This window comes from Felis catus, chromosome F2, assembly GCF_018350175.1.
Source record: "Felis catus isolate Fca126 chromosome F2, F.catus_Fca126_mat1.0, whole genome shotgun sequence".
NCBI lineage: Eukaryota > Metazoa > Chordata > Mammalia > Carnivora > Felidae > Felis > Felis catus.
Window position 1 is genome coordinate 8,316,560 of NC_058385.1, and position 18,010 is coordinate 8,334,569.

Sequence of the window (18,010 nt, forward strand, 5' to 3'; positions counted from 1 at the left end):
GCTTTCTCGCTGGACGGTGATGAATTAGAACCCCCTGTCGGGTGGACCGTCGGCAGAGGCCAGCTCAGCCTGAGCCACCGAGGACGGTAACCCCACGGGGAGCAGTGTCGTAATTGTTGTCATCAACAGCCCTTGTGTGTTATCAGTTATCCATGGTGACGGGGGGGAGGGGAAATTATGAAATGAACATGAAGAGATGATCATCTGTGAACCGTTGCCACCGTTTACACATCCACCTGTTTCCATCCTTCCCTCTTCCTTCGTGGGGCCACTGCCCATGGGCAGTCGTCACCGCCTCTTTGTCCAGACCCCGGAGAGGTCTGGCTCCCAGATGCCCCGACTCCCTCCACACCAGCTGTCTTCTCTCTCCTTGTTCCCACTGAGAGTCTCTCTCTCTCTCTCTCTCTCTCTCTCTCTCTCTCTCTCTGCCGGGGTTTCTAACATTTTGTATGACTTCTTTTTCATAAAGTTGTTCGTAACATCCTCTTATTTTCTCCCCCCCCCCTCCTCTAACTTTTAATTTTGAATCTAACAAAGCCACAGGAAAAAATGAAAACGTCCTCACCTGGGTTCTCTGATTTTTGAACGTTTTGCCGTATTTGCCTCCCCGCCCCCCCTTGTCTTCGTACGGGGCAAAGCGTTGTAACTTGTGACACCATGAGCCACCCTCCCCTGCACACCTGTATGCGTCTCCTAAGACTCGGCCTCATGCTGCACGATCAGAGAGCTATTATCTCATCACCCAGGAAACCTAGCAGTTCCCTAACATCATGTTCAGACACATTCAGATTTCCCCGGTTATCCCACCCTGTGTCCTCCTCTGTCCCCACCCCCATCCAGGATCCACGCAAGGTTCACCGGTTATGTGTCTCTAGTCTTTTAATGTGTAACCGCCTCGTCCCCACCCCCCTACCCTGTGCACTCTTCAGTGTGTCCAGACATGGATTTGGACCTGACTGTGGACTTGCCTGATCATTTCGTTCCTCTAACCTCTGTATTTCTTGCAAACTACAAGTCCGTTCTAGAGATACCGGCCTCTGAAACCGACGGAGGTGGGTTTCCTCTCCTTTCTCTTGTTCACCTTTTGCAAGAGGGTCGGGATGATGAGCGTGTACACAGCCAGAGCCGCCCGCCCGGTCATTCTCGGGGGCGTGTTCCCTGAGCACCTGCCCCCGAGCTTTCTCGGGGCACTGCGTAGCCGCTGGGAATACTGCCGGGAAGAAACAGGCTGGGAGCTTCCCCAGCAGCCTCGAGTCTGGTGGGCGCTGACCACAAGTTAATCAACACGTAGTGGGATGTCGGTCACAATTAGAAAAGAGAAGAGTGTAAAGCCTGAGCAGTGGAATGGGTAGACGGGGGATCTTTTCAATAGGGTCCTTAGTGACGACCAGGCTGGGCAGGTAGCATTGGGGTTAGCTCTGGAGACGGTGGGAGAGAGAGAGAGACAGAGATGCAGAGGCAGAGAGACATTGAGAGGGAAAGAGGGAGAGAGAGAGAGACACACACACACACACAGAGGGAGAAACAGACACCAAGATGCAGAGCACCTGCTGGAGTGGGGCAGCCAGCCGGGTCTCAGGAGCACCTGCAGCCCGGAGGGTTGGGGAGGGGTGCGGTCTTTGCGAGGGGGAGCTGGGCGGGGGGTTGGGGGGACCCTCCAGGGCCTCCCCTTGGTGTTGCCCGTGTGCTCGGCGGTGGGTGCTGAGAGGCCTTCTCCAGGACCACATTCCCTTGTTTTAACAGACGATCAGTGAAAACAGCATTTTGGAGGGGGTGGGGTGGGGGTTGAGACTGGTGAAAAAAGAACTTGCCTGTTTACCCTAAAACCCATCTCGCTCATTTACAGATCCACTTCAAAACCCTTCTCCATTTCAGAAACTTGAGCATATAAAAAAAAGGGGGGTGCTGTTTTGAATCAAAGAAATACTTGCTTCCCCTTTATTTTGGGAACTGTGCTTGCTAGTTTCAGAAAGAGGTGTGACTGAGCCTTTAGAGGCTTCATATCTCACTAGTGCGATGATAAACAAGTTGAGGGGGTGCGGGCCAACTGGGAGCCTGCGGGACAAGGTGCAGAGATCAGCTGTGGCCACGTGCCCTGTGGGTGATAATCCAGAGATCTTGAGACTTCTTGGAATAGTTCTTCCTCTGGGAGTTATTTCCCGATTCCCAGCACCTCTCCCCCAAGCTCTGAATCATCTCCCCCTCCTCTGCTGTTGCAGGCAGTGGTCCCCAAAATGGCAGTGCTTCCGAATTCCACAGATGCACCCCCCTCCCCCGCTGGGTACCCTCCTCCACTGGCCCCAGTGGAATTTCCTGGAACGTGTCCCGGGAATCTGGTCTCTTGAGTTTGATGATCCTGGTGTTCGTTTAGGTTTGGGACCCACTGCTCTATGGGGCCTTCTGACGGAGCTCATAACAGATTGTTTTTAATGTATAGATCGGACCATGAGGCTATGCTGTAGGCAGAATGCGTCTCTGATTATGGTCTTCAGAATCCTCTCTTTAGTCCCCAGAGTGCTTTGTGTGGTGCTCTATATATCGCAGTATTAACCAGATAAACGAGTAGAAGAGTTCAGCATTCGGAAGCATGGTTATGTCCTCGTGCTCTGGTCAGGCACAACCTCTTCTGTCTGTGGCTCTTCCTCCAAAGTAGTACGCAGTCATGCCTTGCTGATACCATCATTCATGCCTCTAGCTCCGCTGTCTCGCCTGGTTTCCACACTCACCTATCTTCCTGGGAAGCCTACTGGATCTGATCATTTGGATGTTCCTCCAGGCATCATCTCTCCTCTTGCATTTCCGGTCTTGGTGAAGGCCCCCCGCCATTTTCCCAGGCCCGAAGCCACATTCAGTTGCCCCCAGGTTCTCTGCCTTCTAGGTCTTCTTCATGCTTGCCTTTGAGGCCCCAAGCCCCTGACTTTGCCTTCCACGTTATGTCCTTGTGAAATGACAAAGTAAGCCCAACAACTCCCCAACGTTGCACCCAAGGTGTGCCTCCCTTTCCATCCCAGCCTGTGGCCTTCCCTACCTGCTCCTTGGCGAAAAGCTTTCTCATTGTAGAACTAGTTTTCTGAAGGGATCAGCTTGAACCTCTTCCCCGAAGGGGTGAGATGAACTAGTTCCCCAAAGGGTCAGTAGTTTGCATTGAAGTTCTTTCTTCCTGGAATCCCTTTACTGACTTTGCCGTGTGGCTTTGCCGTGTGGCCCCCATTCTGACTCACGGAGCATTTCCTTCAGGATGTTTCCCGCTGACTACCTCTTTCTCCACCTGCCTGAGTTAGGTGCCCTTCCCTAGGTCCTAGTTAGTTGCATCCTCTGTCATGGACTCGTCCTGTTGTACTGTAGCTTTGATTCACACGTCCCCGCCACAAGAATACGAGCGTCTCTAGAGCGGGAATGATGTCTTGCTGACGTAAAAATGCTGCTCGAGCAATAGCTGTTGAATGAATGAATGAGCCAGCCAATGGGTACGTGAAGCACATTTGAGTTCGTTATCTGTAATAAAGCATAAAAATATACTCTTTCTAGCCTCTGTTAATGGAGATGTTTGGGAGCCTAACGCCAGTTCTAGAATGGTAAAACCCTGTCATTGCTTTTATATTCCAACAGGAAATATGGGATGTATAAAATCAAAAAGGAAAGACAATCTGAATGGCGATGGAGTAGATTTGAAGCCTCAACCAGTACGTAATACTGACCGAACTATTTATGTGAGAGATCCAACGTCCAATAAACAGCAAAGGCCAGTAAGTAGATAGTCTCAGGGGAGCGTTCCCACAGCAGGATCAAAGCATGGCTGCGTAATTTAAACACCGAATCCGTAACCTGTGCGTGCAGAAAATCAAATCCGTTACTTGGGCCTCCAACAACATTCGATATGCCTCGTAACTGAATCCTTTAAAGAGTTTGTAAACATTTTAGAGATAACCAGGCTCCTTCCTGTCCGAAAAAAAGGGGCCGTTGGTCACCTTCTCCTGTGAAAAGAAAATCACTTTTCATGAAACTGGTGCAAAGACCAGCTCTTTATACGTAAAGATGAATCTGCCCATCTCTCTGGACCTGTATGACTTAGGGTAGATGGTGAGATTAGTGCAGGGGTCTGGAAGCAGAAGGAAATTCTGGATGCAAGCCAGAAGCCAGAAGAAGTGCGAATAGGCCCTTCGGCGTGTCATATTTTACCCCACATCTTGTCATTCTTCAGTTAATTCCAAACAGTGCCGATTCTGAAGCTGTCAGGACTTTTTGTAGAGAATTAAAAGATTTAAAAAAAACACACAACTAATTCTGCCCCCTGACCTTGCATGGATATCTTTTATGAGGGACATGCTATTCGATGCGGTTGGGAAATGCTGGGCAAAGGAGGACCTAATACTGTATCTGACTTGATGGAAAAGAGGAACAGAGCTTTGGGTAGTTAGTGCTTCAAATGAACTTTATTTCAGGCCTACTGTCCTTTCCATCTACATATAGGTATGTATAGGTAGGTGGATAGGTCTATAGATATACATATAGATACCTGTACCTGTTGATCTCTCTGTCTATATATTGGAATTTCTAAGCATTTAAGCCGGAAGCAGTTTATTAGCCCCAATGCCTTTATTAAGAACTTCCATAGCGGCTCTAGTCTGACCTGTTTTAAATATAACGCCTTGGCATTACAGAAGTCTGTTATTGTTGCCAAGGCAAAGTTACATATTGTTACGTATGTCAAAATCTCCTGCCACTGTTGAAATTGAGAGGTCGCTGTTGGCCTCCGTAAAAATAAATGGAGATAAAGAGTGAATATATTATCGCTATTAATTACCGCACATGATTCTAGACAGAGAAGTGAACATTACGCTTATATAGAAACTCAAAGCGTATAAGGATATGGCTTTAATAATTTCGTCATTATAAATACATGTAGCTATATTTAAAAATATTACATAAACAAGCATAGATGTAGAATCGTATTATATAAACATGATTAATAGGAAATAAAACGATTGAGAGAATTGGGAGTCACAAGTAGTTTTCTTATTAGAGACTTAAAAGATCTCAGAGACACTATATGCTAACTAATTTGGATGTAAATTTTAAAAAGTAAAAAAAAAAAAAAAAAAGATGGAGAAAATGGGGGGGGGGAGATCTCAGAGAAAGAATCTGGCTTTTTCTGGTATCACATGCAATGCATTTTTCACGCTTTAAACCCAAGTTTTCTTCTGAACTGATGATCGAAGATGCCCTTTATTCAGAAAGCACAAAGGCAAATAGTATGAACTTACCATGTTTCCTCTTATTTAATGTAAAGCAGGTGAAACGTTGAGTTGGAAAGCAGTAGTAGTAAAAAAATGGTTGCAACCTCGCACCTCTGTCATGGATTCTGCATTTTAGTCTGTGCCCTCTGTGGTCACAGATGCCTTTGTCTCACGAGGCTGTTAGCTTGGCCTTATCCCATGGCCATAGATAACACTCCCAGCTGCAGCCAGATGTGCCAAAAATGCACGCCTTGTTTTGATGACAGAGGAGCCGTGATGAGACAGGCAGAAGTGATGGAATTCAACAGCCCAAGGAAGAGACCCTTTAAAGAGAAAGAGTTAAGGCGACTGCACCGTATATGTGTTTTGCTCTTAGGAAAAGGCTACTGAAACCTTTGTAAATTAAGGACTCATTGATACTTGAAAACCAGCTTGCTGCTTTCAAAGTGATTTAGTCTCTCATCTTCTAATTATTTCCTCTACATCATTTATAATTGATCATGCGTCGTAATTATGCAAATCCAGTGATTAAAAAATCAGTCTAGAACTTCTTAAAATAAGTCTTCAAGGATAGTATGGACCCATGATTTTCTGCTACCAGGAAATGTAGCGTGTCCTCTCTCCTCTACAGCCCGCCCCCAACCTCCTAATTGGAGATTTTACGGGCTAGCTTTCGTCAGAAATTTAAATTTCAGGGCACGCCGTTTCAGTCCCATTCCATTAAGTCACTTTAATCAAAGAGAAAAGTGGCATGATTTGCGGGTCTAGGCCTCCGACAGTCCTTTCCTTAAGAGGGGCCCCGGAGGTCTTACCATCCTCTCCGTGGTCACTGAGAGACAAAGGGATTTGATTTAAAAAATGATTGAGGTGGCTTTTGTCCCACAGACCCTGATAATTCACCCCCCAGCAGAAATAACAAAAGATGCCGGCTGTCCCCATGACAGAACCAGGCCTTAGGAAGCCTGGATCTGTTAGGACTGGTTCTCAGCTCCTAGGGACAGACCCCTGGCCAGTTTTCCACACAGGTCTGGGAGACGCGGAGATCAGCAGTCCTGGCCAGAGTGGCAATCCCACAAAGCCAGCAGGGACCCCGGCTACCTACACCCCCCTCCCCCCCCGCCCCACCGTCTTCTGCTCTGCTCTCCCTGGTGTCTGATTCCCAAGCTGAGACTCCAGCCTCCACCTGTTTCTAGGCAGAAAGAGCGCAAGGGAGAGGGGGAGCCGGCCCAAAGCACCCCCGCAACCAGTTTGCTTACAGACCTCCTCCCTTCCCCCCCCCCCCCCCCCCCATCTGCATAGAATGTCAGAGAGTCAGAAGCATAGCCACTTGGCTGGGCAAATTGCCATCGCACGCAGTATTAGGGTCCTGTTACCAAATAAGAGGGAGAATGATGATCGGGTTAGCATCTAGCAGCCCCTGCTTCGAGCCCTGGTCGCTTCCTGCCATCGCAGGCAAGTGACCGTGATGGAGAGTCTGTGGAGAGATGGAGAGACTGTGAGGGGAGAGTCCTTCCACCGAGCTGTGTACGTCAGGACGCAGCTATGCAGAAGTTTTTCTCTGTTCTCCGCTTCCCTCCGCCTTACTAAATTGCAAGTCCTAAACCTCACGTGCTACCGTCAGAAAAACGAGAGAACGTACAACGTGAACGCGGGAGAAAGAAAAGCTAAACGTCAGAATCCTCTTCCTAACAAATGTTCTCTCCTAGGTTCCAGAATCTCAGCTTTTACCAGGACAGAGGTTTCAAACCAAAGGTACGTCTTCATAGCAACATGGCTTCTTTTCTTCACTGTTGCAGGCTCTGCAAGGTAGTCAGCTTGAGTGTTTTTCTTTGTTTTTGTTGTAGAAAAACACATGCGACATAAAAGTTATCACGGTGGCCATTTTTTTTAAATTTTTTTTTAACATTTTTTGTTTATTTTTGAGACAGAGACAGAGCATGGACGGGGGAGGGGCAGAGAGAGAGGGAGACACAGAATCGGAAGCAGGCTCCAGGCTCCGAGCCATCAGCCCAGAGCCCGACGCGGGGCTCGAACTCACGGACCGTGAGATCGTGACCTGAGCTGAAGTCGGATGCTTAACCAACTGAGCCACCCAGGCACCCCTCACGGTGGCCATTTTTAAGCATACAGTTTAGTGGAAATAAGTACGTTCGCGTTATTGTGCAGCCGTCACCACCATCCGTGTCCAGAACTTCTTCGTCTCCCCAAACTGAAACTCTGTCCAGATTACACACTAGCTCCCTTCCCCTACTCCCCTCTGCCCCCGACAACCCCCATTCTACTTTCTGTCCCTCTGAATCTAACTACTCTAGGTACCTCAAATAAATGGGATCGTAAAGTGTTTGTCCTTTCGTGTCTGACTTCTTTGACTTCTCATGACGTCTTCAGGGTTCATCCATGCTGTAGCTTGTGTCAGAATTTTCTTCCATTAAAAAAAGCGTTTCATTTTGAGGGAGAGAGTGGGGGAGGGGGAGGAGGGCCAGAGAGAGAGAGGGGAGGAGAGAGGGAATCCCAAGCAGGCCCCACACTGTCAGCACAGAACCCGACGCGGGGCTCAAACTCACGAACCTTGAGATCGTGACCTGAGCTGAAATCAAGAGTCAGACGCAACCACCTGAGCCACGCGGGCGCCCCAAGAATTGTCCTCCGTTTTAAGGCTGAGTAATATTCTGTGGTACGCACTCACCACATTTTGTTTATCCATTCGTTTGTCACTGAACGTTTGGATTGTTTCCTCCTTTTAGTTTTTGTGCATCATGCCGCCATGAACGCGGCTGAATAATTTCTTAAGTACAGAGTTGGAATTAATTATAGTCGCGGGCCTGTACGATTGGTGATGACCGATAATGTATCTGGTGCGTAGAATACGTTGCTTACCGTAGAGCATGTGGGCTGTGCGTCCCCCTGGGCAGGACTCCTTTGTGCCTGACAGGGACTTACTAGAATGTTTCCACCGATTCATTCTTGAATGTCTTCCTTCTCGGTCTTCGGTTTTAGATCCAGAGGAGCAAGGAGACATTGTGGTAGCCTTGTACCCCTACGATGGCATCCATCCAGACGACCTGTCGTTCAAGAAAGGAGAGAAGATGAAAGTCCTGGAGGAGTGAGTACGCCCTCGCACGCTGTGCCTGCTGTCCCTTAAGGCCACCGAGGCCCGACCCCTCATTTGGCTTCCCGCCTCCTTGCTCGCCAGCAGGGCTTTGGGAATGGAAGGAGGAAGGCCACAGGAACTTTCCCCTTATGTGTGGCTGTGAACACTCTCCAGGTGTCCCTTGGAATCCAGACGCTGGTTTCTTTCTTTATCCATCTGTGTCACCTTAACAGCTTTGGGTCTGCGTGGAACTGGCACGTTATTCTAATGCCATGTTTGTTTAGTGATGTTGCCCAAATCCAGACTGGGTTTATGGGTCCAGCTTGGTTTGAGTTCTAAGGACACTGTTGAAGCAGCGTTTTGGAAACGCCCCTGCTCGGCAGTTGTAGCCCTCGTGGGAAGACACTTAGGCATCATCATGTCCTTGACCTCTCTGTGCTGACTCACAGACCCGTGACTCAGACCCCAGGGGCTCGGAACTGAGGATGCGGATTTCCTAGGTATTTCCCACTGATCTGGCATACGTTGTCCCCTTGGCCCACCAACCACGTTGGAGGAGGGAGACCCCGTAGTAAGTGCAAGGGGCTAAGTGGTTAAGAGCAGCTGTCACTTACTGGTTGCAATCCCGGCTCTGCCTCGTGACGACTGTGTGATCTCGACAGGCCGCTTCAGCTCTTGGTTTCTTCACTTACGAAATGGGAATGGCGGTACCTCGGTCTCGGGGGTGATGTGAGAATTAACGTGCGTGTAAATACGGCATGGACGTACCACAGGCAGCAGCGCGGTGTCACTGTGGTTGTCGTTCACGTCTTGTGGGCACGGAGCCCGACTGCGTGTGGGAATTGGAAGCCGATCATAGTTGAGGCTCGTGGGGACCCATCCATTCTGCCTCCTTCCCTGGCCCCAGCCTCCTCCTTGCCTCCGTGCGGAGGCCAAGAACATGGGGACGAGGGCTGCCTGCTTGGAATCATTTATTTTATGGTTTTCCTTTCCTTTTTTTTTTTTTAAATGTTTATTTATTTTTGAGAGAGACAGAGTGCAAGCAGGGGAGGGGCAGAGAGAGAGGGAGACACAGAATCTGAAGCAGCTCCAGGCTCCGAGCTGTCAGCACAGAGCCCAACGCGGGGCTGGAACCCACGTACTGTGGGATCGTGACCTGAGCCGAAGTCGGATGCTTAACCCACTGAGCCACCCAGGTGCCCTGAATATATATATTTTTGAGAGAGAATATATATCTTATTTTGAGAGAGAAAAGGAGGAGGTGGAGGGGCAGAGAAAGGGAAAGAGACAGAATCTCGAGCAGGCTCCACACTGCCAGCGCGGAGCCCGACGCGGGGCTCGAACCCACGCACGACAAAATCATGACCTGAGTCAAACAAAGTCAGACGCTCAACGAACTGAGCCACCCGGGCGCCCCTATTTTATGGTTTTCTATTTCTTTCTTTCCACGGCATCTGTCTATGGAAATTAGCGTTTCCATATTTTAACAAAGGAGTTTATAACCTAGGAACTATGGTTCATTAGTCCCTTGACTCCCGCTCTGTAAGGGTCCTAAAGCATTTCTTAGATGTCCCGGGTGGAAGCCGCAAATGTTGCTTCTGCCCGATGGGAGCCATTTCTACCAACTCTTGTTTGCACAGCACTGAGCACGGTGACCCAGTTGCAAGACTGTTTGCCCCTGCCTTCATCTCTAAACATATTTGTATTTCAGCAAAATGAGTGAATTTCCCACTGGATTCTGGGGTTCCAGGGATCATCTCACTCTCCCTTGCCCCCCAAAACAAACACCTTAAGACAAGTGCAGTTCTTGACTCATTGGACACGAACACTTCTCGATGTGTTTCCATTCCAGACATGGAGAATGGTGGAAAGCTAAATCCCTTTCAACGAAGAGAGAAGGTTTCATCCCCAGCAACTACGTAGCCAAAGTCAACACCTTGGAAACGGAAGAGTGAGTCCTTTACACGTTGTCATCTTGGGTGATTTGTTTGTTACATTGGCCGTCATGTTTAGTCCTTATCTTTTTCTTTTTTTTTTAAGTTTTTAACTTTATTTTGAGAGAGAGAGCATGTGCAGGAGGGGCAGAGAGAGAGAGAGAGAGGGAGAGAGAGGGAATTCCAAGCAGGCTCCCCACGGTCAGTGCAAGGAGCCCGACGCGGGGCTTGAACTCACAAACTCGCGAGACCGTGACCTGAGCTGAAATCGAGAGTCAGACGCTTAACCGACTGAGCCACCCAGCCCCCCCACCCCCACCCCCGATTGCTTATCTTTTTCCTTCCCTGGAGCATAATACTCATGAAATGTCACAATGTCTTCTCAGGTGGTTTTTCAAGGACATAACCAGGAAAGACGCCGAAAGGCAGCTTCTTGCGCCCGGGAACAGTGCTGGGGCTTTTCTTATCAGAGAAAGTGAAACATTAAAAGGTAGGAAGTGGTTTAAATCCTCCGATAAATCACTACTGAACAGATCATTCTTAGAAACTAGTCTGGAATTCTTATTTTTTTTTTAAAGAAAGATATATTATGTTCTGGTAGTGAAAGTTTTATAGTTTGGTAACAAATGACTCAAATGATTAGTTTTACTACGAAAAGTAACATGGGAAGCAGCCCAATTATGGCCATTTCTTACCACACTTTATGTTTGCTGGGCCTCTTACGTTATTATTTAGAGTAACTCTTGAAATCTTCAGAGAAAGAAAATCAAAGTAACTTTTCAATTCAGCAAAATCATAAAAACCTATTGTGAGGAAGGAAAAGGGCGTGTTGGTAGGTTTCACAGCAAACAAAATACTAGCCTCGTGTGTCAAGCGGACTTGTTTATAGGACTTTAAAAATTATGCACTCTATCCATACTTAATTTACATTTTGCATATTTTATGGCAAAGTGCGTACTATAGTGTTGCATAAGGCAGATCTTCTAAGATATAAGCATGATCTTTACTTGTGTTTTTCCCTCACAGGAAGCTTCTCTCTTTCTGTCAGAGATTATGACCCTGTGCATGGTGATGTTATTAAGCACTACAAAATTCGAAGTCTGGACAATGGGGGTTATTACATCTCTCCACGAATCACTTTCCCTTGTATCAGTGACATGATTAAGCATTACCAAAGTAAGTAAAAGCCGACGGTCAGACAAGGCAAAACAGATGATTATGAGATGCAGGGTTTCAGACACTTTTTTACACTAAAATTCTTCTACATCGTACATCTCTTGGAAGAAGTTGGAGGATCATACTCTATAATTGATTCTAAATTCATCTATAATTAAATCCGCATTCAAAGTCAGATTTGATCCTAGTGAATGATCATCCTGGCCCTTCCCACCTTGTCCATGCCGTTTCACAGTTAATGTCCCAGAATGGTGAAGAGCAAAATGAATGTTTTTTTCCACGTAGTGCATATTTTTACAACACGTCTTTAAATATTTGGAATCGGAATGCAGATTCACAGATACGTGTCTTTGTAGACACGTGTGTATATGTGGTAAAGGTAATAAGGTAATGCGCATGCTGGGTGAAGGAAAACAAAGGACAATGACAAGAAAATATTTAGAAGTGGCAAGTCAGGGGTCCTCTGTCTCCAGTGCCAGTTCTCAGCCCTGTTAAGCCAAACCCATGGGCGGCCTCCGGGTTCATTCCCTGTGTGATTGAAGTCGGTTGTGGTGGGCGGCCGTGGGTACTGTTTATTTCTGCAACCCACTCTGAGGCAACATACACTGGAGGTTTGCAAACCGTACTAATCGATAAAGTCAAGGCGCGTTTCAAATGGTCTCTCATGTAAGAATTTCAAAAGTCATGAGGACACAAAAGATACCCGCACGACATCTTAGGTCCGTAGACTACGTCAGTCCGAAAGCGCTCACGCTAGCAGTCGAAATTTCTTCTTAGATGTCGGTGAAATACAAAGTGGGACGTTGCATAACCTCTTTGAATTTGTGTTCTTTCAAATCAGAGCAGTCAGATGGCTTGTGCAGAAGACTGGAGAAGGCGTGTATTAGTCCCAAACCGCAAAAGCCATGGGACAAAGACGCCTGGGAGATCCCGCGGGAGTCCATCAAGTTGGTGAAAAGGCTCGGTGCCGGGCAGTTCGGGGAAGTCTGGATGGGTGAGTTGCGCCTCCGGGGGAGGCGACCAGGGAAATAAGGGCCCAAGCTAATTTTGACGCGTTTTCTCAGCCAAACACTAAACCGCGCCGGAAGCATCCTTGCTTTTGTTTGGCTCTGCCCACCTGGCAACAAGGACTGGCCTGCAAATCTGTTTCGACTCTCTTCCTTGTAATTCTCTCTCTTCTTTTTTAAAAGATGTTTAATATATATTTTTAAATTTTAGTTGAATTACGGTTGACAGTCAACATTATATTCGTTTCTGGTGCACGAAAATAAGCGATTCAGCAATTCTCTGTGTTCTGCTCTGCCCACCATGAGAAGTTTAGTCAACCACCTGTCGCCATACGGCATTATTACAATATTCATAACTGGAGGTTTGTACCTCCTACTCCCCTTTGTCTATTTCACTCCCACCCGCCCCCATCTCAGTAACTCTCTCTTAGAATAAATGTGTAAGGGCACTTGGGTGGCTCAGTCGGTTAGGTGTCCGACTTCGGCTCAGGTCATGATCCCGCAGTTCACGAGTTCGAGCCCCGCATCAGGCTCTGTGCTGATGGCTCAGAGCCTGGAGCCTGCTTCAGATGCTGTGTCTGCCTCTCTCTCTGCCCCTCCCCCGCTAGTGCTCTGTCTCTCAAAACTAAACATTGACAAAAATTTTGGAATGAACCTTCGTAAGGAAGAGGGCAGTGGGTCATTCTCCTGATTGTTCTACTTGTTCGTGATTCTCTCATGACTGGATTCTCAGGACACATGTCTTTTTTTTTTTTAATTTTTTTTTTTCAACGTTTATTTATTTTTGGGACAGAGAGAGACCGAGCATGAACGGGGGAGGGGCAGAGAGAGAAGGAGACACAGAATCGGAAACAGGCTCCAGGTCTCAGCCATCAGCCCAGAGCCCGACGCGGGGCTCGAACTCCCGGACCGCGAGATCATGACCTCTCAGGACACATGTCTTAAGTGCAGGACAGGAAAAATTACCTTCAGGGTTAGGATCATCCTTACTAGTGGCCGTATTAGGACACATCACACTTACTTCAGTTTCTCACCAAGGAACTTTCTAAAGATGTTCAAAGCGCCACCATTAATGAATCATTCCTTACCGTTAACTCCGGCCTTCTCAGGCTGACAAGAAGTACACCAAAATTATAGCAGTGGCTTCTCCAGGGGATTTTTCCCCCACCCTTGTCTGTCTTTTCTAAAGTTTTTACATTGAATGTGAATTGCTTTCTCTTTTGTGATAGAATTTTTAAGACCTTTTTTTAAAAAAAGTTCATGTTCCCCTCAAGGTTCAAACTGAAAATGCAGTTACTCTTGTTAAGGATAACATGTGAGGTCGCACACATCTTATCGGGTCACTTTTTCTGTGCCAGCTTTCTGTGAGTGAAAGCAGCTATGATTTCTAGAGAGAAAAAGGGGTAGCAGCTTTTAATACTGTGCAGTCCCAGCCGGGCAGAAACTAGAGACTCTTTCAGCCTGCTGTAGCTATATAGACATTTCACTTGCCCACCCAGGGGTCTGTGAGGGGGAGAGGTTTCTCCTCTAAAATCTTGGCCCCTGGGATCAGAGTATTGCCTACGAAATCCTGCTGGTGCTGCTTTAGTTGAAGCATGTTTTAAATATGGCAGACGTTGCAACTTCGTGGATGGAACTGGAGGGTATTATGCTACGTGAAATTAGAGAAAGACAAATACCATATGACTTCACTCATATGAGGACTTTAAGACACAGAATAGATGAACATAAGGGAAGGGAAGCGAAAATGATATAAAAACAGGGAGGGGGACAAAACAGAAGAGACTCTTAAATATGGAGAACAAACAGAGGGTTACGGGAGGGATTGTGGGAGGGGGGATGGGCTAAGTGGGTAAGGGGCACTAAGGAATCTCCTCCTGAAACCATTGTTGCACTGTATGCTAACTAATTTGGATGTAAATTAAAATCAAAAATAAATTTTAAAAAGTGAAAAACAATTAATAAATACAGTAGACACTGACCCAGCATATGATGAATTCTTACTGCACTGGAAGTCTGTAAACATACTATGGAATTCGGGTAAATTATAATTCTCCATCTTGGTTGTCATATTTCAGAACCAGTCAGTAGTTCATATTGGACATGCCATTTCCATCCCAGTCATCAGATTCCTGGGTGTGAGTGTTGGCTGCAGATGTGGCCTCTTCTTACTCCTACTCTGTGGCTCAGGTCATAATATCGAATTCCCCCTTTCTCTTCTGCTCTTCTCTTTTTTATGGAGGTAAAAATCTGTGTAACATAAAATCAATCATCTTAAAGTGAACAATGTTCAGTGACATTTACTACGTTCACATCGATGAGCAACCACCTCCTCTATCGAGTTCCAAAATATTTTCACCACCCTAAAAGGAAGCGCTGTACCCATTAGTAGTCAATCCCCATTTCTCCTGCCCCCAGACACTTGCGACCACCATTCTACTCTGTCTCTATGAATCTGACTAGTCTAGGTACCTCATGGAAGTGGAATCGTACAGTATTTGCCCTTTTGTGACTGGCTTCCATCACTTAACATAATGTCCTCAAGGTTCAGCCACGTTATAGGATTTGTCAGAATTTTATCCTTTTTATGGGTGAATAATAATCCCTCTTTTTAAAAAAAATTTTTTTTTTGATGTTTGCTTTTGAGACAGAGAGAGAGAGAGAGAGAGCACGAGCAGGGGAGGGGCAGAGAGGAAGACAATGAATCCGAAGCAGGTCCCAGGCTCTGAGCTGTGAGCACAGGGCCTGACCCGGGGCTCAGACTCACTAATTGTGAGATCGTGACCTGAGCTGACGTTGAGCACTTAACAGACTAAGCTACCCAGTCACCCCAGTATTCTCCCTTTTTTGAAAGTCTGTTTATTTTGAGAGAGAGTATGTGCTTGTGTGCGGGCGGAGGAGGGGCAGAAAGAGAGGGAGACAGAGAATCCCAAGCTGACAGGGCAGAGCGCGACACATGGGGCTTGATTTCACGAACAGTGAGATTGTGACCTGAGCCAAAATCGAGAGTCGGACGCTTAACCGACTGGGCCACGCAGGCACCCAATTCTATTGTATGGATATAGCACAATTTGTTTATCTGTGTATCTGTTGATGGATATTCGGGTTGTTTCTACATTTTGGCTATTGTGAATAATGCTGCTATGAACATTCATGTACAGATTGTATAGACCAATGGTCTCATTTCTCTTGGGTACATACATTCTTTTAGGAGTGAAACTGCTGGGCCATGTGGCAATTCCATTACTAACTTTTTAAGGAATCATCAAACTGTTATCTGCTCATTAAAAAAAAAAAAAAAAGCCACCTACTTTATTCCCCTGAGGTATTTGTATTTATTTCTTAATAGGCACAGAATAGGGGCAGGAATAGTACAAGAAACATTGCAAACCCTTCACCTGAGTTTACTAGTTAGTAGTTTGCTATGTTTGCTTGATCTTTTTTTATAGATACACACACATATACATACACGTTTTATTTTCGTTGTTGTTGTTGAACCACTTGTGAGTGAGTTGCAGATATGATGACTTTGCACTCCTAAATACTAAAACATGTGTCTCCTGAGAGCAGGGCTGTGATCTGACGTGATACGTTGGCCATGTTCAGGAAATCTAACACTGATGCATATGATTATCTCCTAGAGTCCAGGATTTCTCTAGCTGGTCCCAGTAATGGCCTTGAGCTCCCTAGGATTATATATTTGCATTTAGTTGACATGTCTTCGCTATCCTTTGATCTGGAACAGTCCCTTGGCCCTTCATCCGTTTTGACACTGACATTTTATAGAACCTGGGTCATTTGTTTTGTAGACTGTCCCTCATTTGGATGGTTTCATGATTTGGCTCCCACGATGCCTTCGTGCGTAAATAGTATCCAAGTACTAAGCGATGCTGTGTCCTCAGGGCATCTACCAGGAGGCACAGGATATTAGTTGATTCCATCATTGCTGATGGTCTGTTTGGTTTTGATGAAGTGCACCAGATATCTCCATTGTAAATATTAGTTTTCAATTCCCTTTCGTAATTAATGAATAATCTGTGAGGAGATTAAGACCATGTAAACAGCTTCTGCTCCAAAAGAGCTTTCCCCAAATGGTTCCAGCATTATCTTCTCATTTTCAATTCTCTTCCGTCTCAGAAGCCATAGCTTCTCTAAAAGGAAGCTGTCCCTGCCCTCCTCCGCACTCTCGCAAACGTGACTTCTCCAACCCCGCTGGCTCCCTAGGGACCCAGGGACCTGCCTTCTCCCCCTGGCCATCTGAACGCCCTTTCCTCCCTGTATTTACTATGACTCTGAATGGGGAGGAGATGATCGAAGTGAGCACAAGGAGGCAGAAGGACGGAGGAGAGGAAGGAATGTCCGAGTGACATGGTGTCCACTGCCCCCCCCCCGGGCACGTGTTCGATTATCTCTCGTACTCATTGTTACAGTAAGTCTGCGAGATCGGAATTATTGTCGCCATTGGATAAGCAAGGACTCTAGACTCAGATAAGCAACTTGCCCAAAGTCATTCAATGTAGCGAAGAAGCCAGGCACTCTGGCATCCCAGAGGCCTGGACTCTCTTGCTAATGAGCTATTTAGAAATTAATTTGATCTCCTCGGTTTCCTCATCAGCAAAATGGGCAAACAACTATCTTCTCAGTTGCTGAAATGAAGCACGAGGTTATATACCTGACATGTTTCTTATAGAATATGGTTCTGTGCCCTCTCCTTTTCTTATCTGTATTTGACTATGGCCACGGGAAGCTATATTTTAGTGGATTTTCCCCCACTTTCAATCAGAAATTCAAACTATGAATAATCCAGTTCGACTTTCCCGTGAATATTTTTTGGCAAAGGAATTGCATACTTGAGGGGAAAGGCAGAGGGAGCTTAAACAGGGAGTACTCATCTGCTCTGAAACAGTAACCCCGCGTGTGAAGGGACAGTACGGCATTTGGTTCCGACCTCCTTGTGTTCAGCTGTGAAACCAAGAGGAAGGGATCAAACTACACGCCATTTGCCCCCAAGAGATAAGAGTGAGGTCTGGTAGTCTGGGAAGCTATCGCTTGGAGGGGAAGACCTTATGATAGTCCTCTTGTATCTTCTTAAAACTGTCTTGAGAATTGGGGCGCCTGGGTGGCTCAGTCGGGTAAAGCGGCCGACTTCAGCTCAGGTCACGATCTCGTGGTCTGTGGGTTCGAGCCCCATGTGGGGCTCTGTGCCGACAGCTCGGAGCCTGGAGCCTGCTCCGGATTCTGTGTCTCCCTCTCTCTCTCTGCCCCTCCCCTGCTCATGCTCTGCCTCTGTCTCTCTCAAAAATAAAATAGTGTTTCAGTAGAACGGTAACCACTGCGCCAGCTTTGCGATGGTGGCGATCACAAGTGCCATTTGAAATTGACAAGGGGCTGTGCTAGTGGGAAGTCAAGGGCGAGGTAGCAGCGGAAGGGGGGCGCACCCGGCCGAGTAGACCTGCTCACGGCCCAGTGTTGCCCTGAGCGGCCCAAAGCTATGCTGAAATTGTCACCTGGAGCTCAGGCACATTGGTCCTTCTGAGATGCAGAAAACCTCTGCTGCACTGCAAT

General features: G+C 46.9%; 1 protein-coding gene across 6 annotated transcripts in view; it reads left to right on the forward strand.

Moving 5' to 3' along the window:
* Positions 1–18,010, forward strand: part of LYN (LYN proto-oncogene, Src family tyrosine kinase) — a 127,900-nt gene that overhangs the window by 57,181 nt on the left and 52,709 nt on the right. For 2 of the 6 annotated variants that reach the window (XM_023248683.2, XM_003999817.5), the window contains exons 2-8: positions 3,610–3,746; positions 6,944–6,989; positions 8,235–8,340; positions 10,181–10,279; positions 10,649–10,752; positions 11,289–11,438; positions 12,280–12,432. In XM_023248683.2, the coding sequence (XP_023104451.1) occupies positions 3,615–3,746; positions 6,944–6,989; positions 8,235–8,340; positions 10,181–10,279; positions 10,649–10,752; positions 11,289–11,438; positions 12,280–12,432 (790 nt within the window). In that variant the 5' untranslated portion in view covers positions 3,610–3,614. Of the gene's footprint in view, positions 1–906; positions 1,053–3,609; positions 3,747–6,943; positions 6,990–8,234; positions 8,341–10,180; positions 10,280–10,648; positions 10,753–11,288; positions 11,439–12,279; positions 12,433–18,010 lie in introns of those variants that run through there. The other 4 variants (XM_023248684.2, XM_003999818.5, XM_019822692.3 and 1 more) reach the window with 3 other exon arrangements.